The sequence below is a fragment of the Plutella xylostella genome, chromosome 29 (genome assembly GCF_932276165.1).
Source record: "Plutella xylostella chromosome 29, ilPluXylo3.1, whole genome shotgun sequence".
Lineage (NCBI taxonomy): Eukaryota > Metazoa > Arthropoda > Insecta > Lepidoptera > Plutellidae > Plutella > Plutella xylostella.
The window spans coordinates 10635958-10643039 of record NC_064009.1 but is presented as its reverse complement, the minus strand read 5'-3'; the positions used below and the strand labels follow the sequence as shown (position 1 = coordinate 10643039).

Here is a 7082-nt window from a genome sequence, read left to right as displayed (position 1 = left end):
TCATGTCCGTCTGTCCGTCTGTCCGTCTGTCCGTCTGTCACAGCCGATTTACTCGGAAACTATAAGTACTACAGTGATGAAATTTGATGGGAATATGTGTTGTATGAACTGCTACAAAAATATGACACTAAATAGTAAAAAAAAGAATTGGGGGTGGGGCCCCCCATACATGTAACTGAGGGATGAATTTTTTTTTTCGATGTACATACCCGTGTGGGGTATCAATGGAAAGGTCTTTTAAAATGATATAAAGTTTTCTAAAAAACATTTTTCTTAAAGTGAACGGTTTTTGAGATATCAGCTCTCAAAGTCGTAAAAAGTATGTCCCCCCCCCCTCTATTTTTATAACTACGGGGTATAAAATTCTAAAAAAAATAGAGGTGATGCATGCTAATTAACTCTTTCAACGATTTTTGGTTTGATTAAAGTATCTCTTATAGTTTTTGAGATAGGTTGATTTAAGCTACGGAACCCTTTGTGCGCGAGCCCGACTCGCACTTGGCCGGTTTTTAGAATTGATTTTAATGTTATAAAATAACAGATGCGCTAGATTGAAAGGGGGAAGTTTTACAATATTAAAATGTTATTCATACACTGCTTACTATCACCATATATTTATCTTCAATTACAATGTATAGATGTTTCAGAATGTATTGATAAATGTGTGTTTAAATATCATGCCTAAACTATAAGAAATTGTGGTTTTAGTCAGTGACAACATGAATTTAATAATTCAGATAACTTCTATCATGAACATCCTGATATGTTGAAATTATTAATTCTTCCAAATCCTTTTGACCTCTTTCCACAAAAAGACATATAAATACTTATACTTATCTACTTAATATTAATACCATTTATGTTAAAGTTTATATTTTTATCTTATTATACTAATACATTTTAATTACATTACATTCAATTAATTCCAAGCTTTGTAAATATTATGCAAAAATCTGTGTAGTTTAGTTATGACTTATGTTGTATTGTATATCTTGAAAAGAAGATTGTGATTTTTTATATATTAAAAGTGGGTGTAGTTTTCATTACTTATATGGATATCTGGGGCTTTATTCTATTGTTGATTATGGCATTTAAATGTATAGAGGTGCAAGTCTGTACTTCGTATTATACTAAGTTCTAACTACCTACTATGATAATGCCATATTCATTGTTTTTTCTAAATTATTGAAAGTACAATGAAAGCCCCCGCTATCAAAACATGTTTAATCACATTTGTATTGTACATATCGAAATAAGCAATAGAGAATAATGAACTAATGATGTAGACAAATAGTTTAGATATGACGTTAATATTGTTTTGTGAAATATAGAAAATATTTTCAAGTTTCAAGGGTTGTTTTTCTTTTCGCCTTATTTCCATAATCATATTAAAGATTTTAAAATCACGAAAGGAGCCTCTTCAATAGACGTATCAGCTGTTCATGATAATGACGTGCGGAGGACCGTGGGGGCCCTACCCCGGGCAGTCGGAGACTGTCGCCGCTAATCTGACTGGCCGATCCTTTCACCACGTTCACAATCCTACTCTAGCCATTCGCTCTCCTTTAACATGGCACGACGAGAACGCATCGCGTCATTGCACGATCGCTACCCTAAGTTTTATAAACAAGATGTGGTTCAACAGGTAGGTACTTACATAACTTATGGGGGAATATGTAACCCCTTGTATTGTGTACATGGGTTCCGCTCATCTCGCATAATCTTTATTGACCAAAACTCATTTCGCATAACTCGTAAGGTCTAAACTTTTTTGGCCGAACCATCACTTTGCCAAGACTTATGTGGCATAAGGCTCGTTTCGTCTAAAACTCTTTAGGCACAATCTTTAAACACCTAAGTTTCGTTTACTCAAATTTATGTTCGTCTATACCTATGTACCTATAATATTGTTTCTCCTAATGTTATCTTAATAAATAATATATTAACCGCCTTATTCATAAAAAAGTTATGGAACGGATTAGCTATTGAACTGTTTTGTCACTCTGTGTCAAAGAACAAATTGTTCTCTGTCAGAGAGGGACAGAACAGTTCAATAGTTAATCCGTTCAGTAACTTTTTTATGAATAAGGGGGTAAGTATGTATTAAATGTACAAATTGTGGTATTTTTCTCCTACATCCCGAAAATCATGATATTGTATGATCAAAAAATCGAAAGTTAACGACCAATATAATTATTACAAACCCCATGAGATCGAAACCTAAAAATAGGTGCGACGACGAGCAAAGCGAGGAGGAGCGTGTTAGGTGCACTTATTCATCAAAACCAAAGCGGAGCGCAGCGAAGCGGAGCGGAGCGTTTTCCAAACAGCGGAAACAATACAAGGCACCAGTTTGCGCTATGTAGGGAGACGCTCCGTCAAAGTTAAAGCCAAACGAATATTATTACTTTGTATAAACCTATACCATAGCATTATTAGGCTATTCAAGATTTGGCCATAACATTATTAGGCTAAACAATGTTATGCGAAATAACTTTTTACTAAACGAGATTTATGCCATACGATTTTCGGCGTAACGAGACTTTGACCAAACGTTACTATGCAATACGAGATTACGCAAATAAATCTTATGCCAAAAAAGGTAGAACCTGTGTACATAGATATTTACAGTTTGATTAACCCACTGATGGACACTGACTGCATTTGACGTCCTCAACACTTTTAGAAAAAAATCACAACGTCGAATGCAGTTCTCGCTCTTTTTCTAATTATTTCAACAACGGTCAATGCATTCCTGTTTTACCTAGAGTTTGTATGAAGACCATCTTGTTCTGCTTTATTTGGCAGGATTTCAAAGTTATAGGTGCACCCCTCTGCACCCAGAGTACCTTTTTTTCACACAGCAATAAGTTTTCATACAAAAAAAGTGTGCACTCACACGCACACAACGGTCACCGACGTCGTGTTTTCTTTACTGCGCCTAATCGCCTATGCAGTGTGCCGGCATGTGCGCCAGCAAACCATCACTCAACTCCCATACAAAAATGTTGTGCTTTTTTATGAGTTTCACCGTTAATCTATATAGTGTCCATCAATGTGATGATTTATTACCCCAAGATGTAACTCGCTACGGTTGTAGATACGGGCCGCTCAACGCAAAAAGAAGCGGAAGTGGCGGTTGGCAGGCCGCGTCCATGACGGAGATTTGTATGTAAACTTGTGAAATAAATAAGTACTAGTGCAGCTTTGCAGCGGAGAAGTATCTACTTATGTTCCTTGTCCGACCACTGGAGTCGTCGTCGTGGGCGCGGCCTCACGATATCAGTCGGTGGAGAGTAGGTGAAAATCTGCACCTCTGTGATGCTGGTGCCATTGGGCAATTTATTGTGTGTTTCACTATAACGATAACGTGGAAGTGGAGGATTTTATCGATGATCTACACATCCCTCAAAAAAATTTATGGATGGCAACACTGTAAACTTGTTTATCTGACAATGACAGATGACAGCTGTCAGCTGATTATTTGACAAAGTTCGAGAAGAGAGTTTGCGTGTTTTTCTGCCGTTCTCAAAACTTGCTCGAAGTGTTTGTAAACTTGTCTTTATTGTGCAATTATGGAGAAGCCAACTGTGACTGATCAGCCCCCGCCCTACACCCCTGGCCCCAACCCAGGTAAAGTGAATTTAATTACGTACTTTGGAAACTCGATATTGTAAAGGTATCAATCACCCAGTGAATCACTACAAAGATAAGCTAATGCGCTCGAATACTGCGTCATGGCTAATAAATAACTCGTTTTTCTATAGATGGTGAAATTTCCTTTCTTCCCAGTGTCCTAAAACAAAATTCTATAAATTCCTTTGTGTTAACTTGATAAACATTGGCTTGCTCGTATTATTTATTTGCATGGTTGTCATTGTTGTATTGTCAGTTTTGTTCTTATCACAAAGTCATTTGCTGATTATAATTAAACAGATGCCATCCAAGTTCCAACTACAGTAATTATACCAAGTAGATCTTTACTGTGGCTACAATAATGAAGTTCAAATAATCACAAAAACATTTTTCTCTAAAATTTCAGGTGGTCCCCAACCTCAGGGCCAGCCGGCACCGGGAGTGTACACGGCGCAGCCCGGAGCCTACCCGCAGCAGGGAGCCTACCCGCCCCCGCCCCCCGGCTACACCCCCTACGGACCGCCACCACCGGGCTCGGCCTTCGTGCCCAACTACGGAGCCACCAACATCATCATTCCACCACCAATCATTGCAGTGGGAGCCTGCCCCGCCTGCCGTGTTGGCATTCTCGAAGATGACTTCACATGTCTGGGTATTCTCTGTGCTATTCTGTTCTTCCCAATTGGTATCCTCTGCTGCCTCGCTCTGAAGAACAGGAGATGCTCCAACTGCGGAGCCTATTTCGGTTAAACTGACTGGTTAGTAAACTGAGAAGTATGAACATTACTTTGGGATGTGTGTTGCTACAAATAACAATAATTCCAGGCAACTGCACTCACTGTTTCTGAGTACCACATAATAGTTTCTTAAAATTCTAAAATTCAACTCCAGAAACGGAAAAGTAATTGTTCTTCTGTTAATTTGTTTGACTGATGGACAGTCAGAGTCTATCCCAACATTACATAATATCTATGTATACACTATACAGTATAAAAAACCTATTTAAAGTATAATTATATATGACATGTTTTTCCACAGATCAAATATAGTTTATTCCATAGACCTATAATTATTATTATAGTTTAATAGTGTTAAGTTTTATGTATTCATACATATTCAGCATATCTTCCTCAGTTAACAAAAGTGTTATTTTAGATTTGTTAATTATTATGAAGCAGATGGAATAGTTAATTATGTTCTAAACTGAGGTGAGATACCAAATTGATTCTCACATTAGAGGTTTTGAAGAAAATAATTATTTTAAGACACAATTTACTGCACATTCTTTTCATTTTAATTTTGTGTGCATTTTATAGTTTAGAATGTAGGATAAGAAAATGATTTATGTTTATCAAGATATGTATGATACCTTAGTTGAAGTTAAAATTCTGCTTTTAATTTCACTATTTAATTTTATTATCAATATATTGTTTTCCTATTACCAATGCTACATTCAATCAGCCGTCCAACTGTATTGTACGTAGATCCAATCCATATGAAGCATCACAAATTTCAATACTTACTGAATTTATTTAATTCCTTATATTTAAATACTTTGGATATTTAATTTGTTGAAAGTATTGCTCAACATCGTTAAATGTAAGATAAGCTAAAATTAAATATCCTTAGTAAATGAGTCATACAACAATAGATTACTGATTTATCTGATAATAGCAAAACAATCCGTATTCTATTAAACTGATAAATATGATTCAAAATTGAATGAAAATGAATTAAATAGATTATTACACATTATACAGGGCGGAATTTTATCGTTGAAATTGCTAATAAAAAATTAAGGTCAGATTCTACCACAGTAACGCCAGTTTTATTAAGAGCTGTCAAGGGGAGGTCAAATGCCCTACAAAAGTTTCAAATTCTAAGAATTCTTTAAACGTGTTTTTTTTGTTGGATATATTTAGGTATTGTGAAGGGAAGTTTTAATTAAACACTCACCTCAATATTATTTACAAAGTGATTTATTGAAGTATTCATGATGTGCCACTTATCCATGCAAAATAATTATTTTAAAACCACAAGTTGTTTTAGCGTGGCGTTATTTATATATTACAATTGAAATTCATCTACAGGAAATAAGTAATTAAAATACCTATGTATAATTTTATTACTTAGTGCCTTTCGTAACATATTTAGTATGCAAAAATACATTAAGATTGATTGATGATTTATTATATTTAATTAAGGGCATGGTTAATTATCTTTATTTGATAAGTATGCATAATGTACAAGTATGAACATTCAATTAAAGTTTATTATGATCGTCATTTACTTACTCTTATAAGTAACTTGTTACTATAAAGATGAAACAGCCATAAAATGCCTTCTAGATATTAGGTATTGTCAAAGTTTATACATGTATGATAAGTATAATATATCATATTATATCGTTTGTATGGAACACTGGAGCGATACAGAGTAAAATGTAAATAAATAATAATATTATTACATATAATATTGAATTTATATAGAATTTTTGAAATAAAGTTGAAAATAAAAAAGTTGTTGTAATGTTTTATTTATATATTAGTGCTACATAAGTCATCGAGGTATTTATTAGACTCTGGTACGCAGAGCTAAGGAATGTTCCTTCTCTATATCAGGTATCCATTTAAAAATCCACACAAAGAAGTTGTAGGTAGATATTACGTGTACTGATCTATAGATACTTTGACAACAGCATCGGTCTACGAAACAGCTGCTTAGTTTTAAATATTTTTTATTGATTAAATAATTTAAATACTAGTAAATTAGCTTAAAATTAGTGTAATTGTATAAATGAATTTAAAATAAGTGTGTAACAAGTGAAGTTTGAGCCTCAAGACAAGTTTTTAACCAAATTGATGAGGTTGAAATTGGAACCACCTATAACCTGTCAAACTTCAAATTTCCAACGAATTATCAGGCGAGTATTGTGTAAAATTATCTAGTTTTCCCTCCCTTTAGCCTTTATACTTAGTTTAAATTAAGATATTCTAACTTTCTTTGCCGTTTTACTTTCCTTTTCTTTCTAATAAGTAGGTATTTAACTTAGTTTTTTAGTTATTTTTATTTCTCTTCTCAATCTCATCTTTACTATTTAAAACCTAGTAACTTAGTTTATCCTAAACTAAACTGTAGTCTCCCTGTCCCGTCTCATTGTTTAATTTCAAATTTTACCACAATACATAGGATCAAATTGTTCAAACAACATTTTATAAGTTAATTTTTTATTTAGGAATATTCCCTTCTAACATTACCTGCTCCCCATCCCTGTAGTCTAGTAGGTAGTCCTGGTTTAGGAGTTTAGGAATAGGGAATTAAATCCTTCTATGACTTGTGTGCTCGGTTCACTTGACTTATATGTGGAAGTGAATTTGAATGCCTGTACTTGTTACATAGATAACTAACAAAACATCCTTTTATTAGACTAGTCAACAAATAACTAA

The 7082-nt window shown here is 34.2% G+C and overlaps 1 protein-coding gene across 1 annotated transcript; it reads left to right on the top strand.

The window, feature by feature from the left end:
- Positions 1-3463: 3463 nt before the first annotated feature.
- LOC105380842 (brain protein I3) lies at positions 3464-6158 on the top strand. Its single transcript, XM_011550449.3, has 2 exons — positions 3464-3633; positions 4043-6158. Exons 1-2 carry the CDS (start codon positions 3576-3578, stop codon positions 4384-4386), a joined length of 402 nt encoding a protein of 133 aa, XP_011548751.3. The 5' UTR covers positions 3464-3575; the 3' UTR covers positions 4387-6158.
- Positions 6159-7082: the final 924 nt, after the last annotated feature.